General features: G+C 59.2%; 1 protein-coding gene across 1 annotated transcript in view; it reads left to right on the top strand.

Moving 5' to 3' along the window:
• Nucleotides 1-6: 6 nt before the first annotated feature.
• Nucleotides 7-387, top strand: part of LOC104529737 (junctophilin-2) — a gene marked incomplete at both ends in the record, with an annotated part of 28,029 nt that continues 27,648 nt past the window's right edge. Inside the window, one exon of the mRNA XM_029086535.1 lies at nucleotides 7-223. Within this exon, the coding sequence (XP_028942368.1) occupies nucleotides 7-223 (217 nt within the window). The remainder of the gene's footprint in view (nucleotides 224-387) is intronic.

The following is a 387-nucleotide window of genomic DNA, read 5'->3' as shown; positions in this document are numbered from 1 at the left end:
ACCTGGCCCAGCGGCAACACCTACGAAGGCTACTGGTCCCAAGGCAAGAGGCACGGCCTAGGAATCGAGACCAAAGGACGGTGGGTTTACAGAGGCGAGTGGACCCATGGCTTTAAGGGACGGTATGGCGCCAGGCAGAGCATGAGCAGCGGAGCCAAGTATGAAGGAACCTGGAATAACGGCCTGCAGGATGGCTATGGCACCGAGACATACGCTGACGGAGGTAAGGGGGGCTCCAGAGGGGCTGGGAGGCTAATGGACAGTGTGATTACCAGCCCACGATGGCAGGGGCTGCATGTTGTGCAGGGGTGACCTGATCTTGTCCCCACTAGTGAGATCCAGACAGGCCCAGTGGTCTGCAATGAGCCATTCAGTCAGGAAGGCTCC

The sequence above is a fragment of the Antrostomus carolinensis genome, unplaced genomic scaffold (assembly GCF_000700745.2).
Source record: "Antrostomus carolinensis isolate BGI_N321 unplaced genomic scaffold, ASM70074v2 scaffold30478, whole genome shotgun sequence".
Taxonomy (NCBI): domain Eukaryota; kingdom Metazoa; phylum Chordata; class Aves; order Caprimulgiformes; family Caprimulgidae; genus Antrostomus; species Antrostomus carolinensis.
This window is presented reverse-complemented; position numbering and strand designations above follow the sequence as displayed.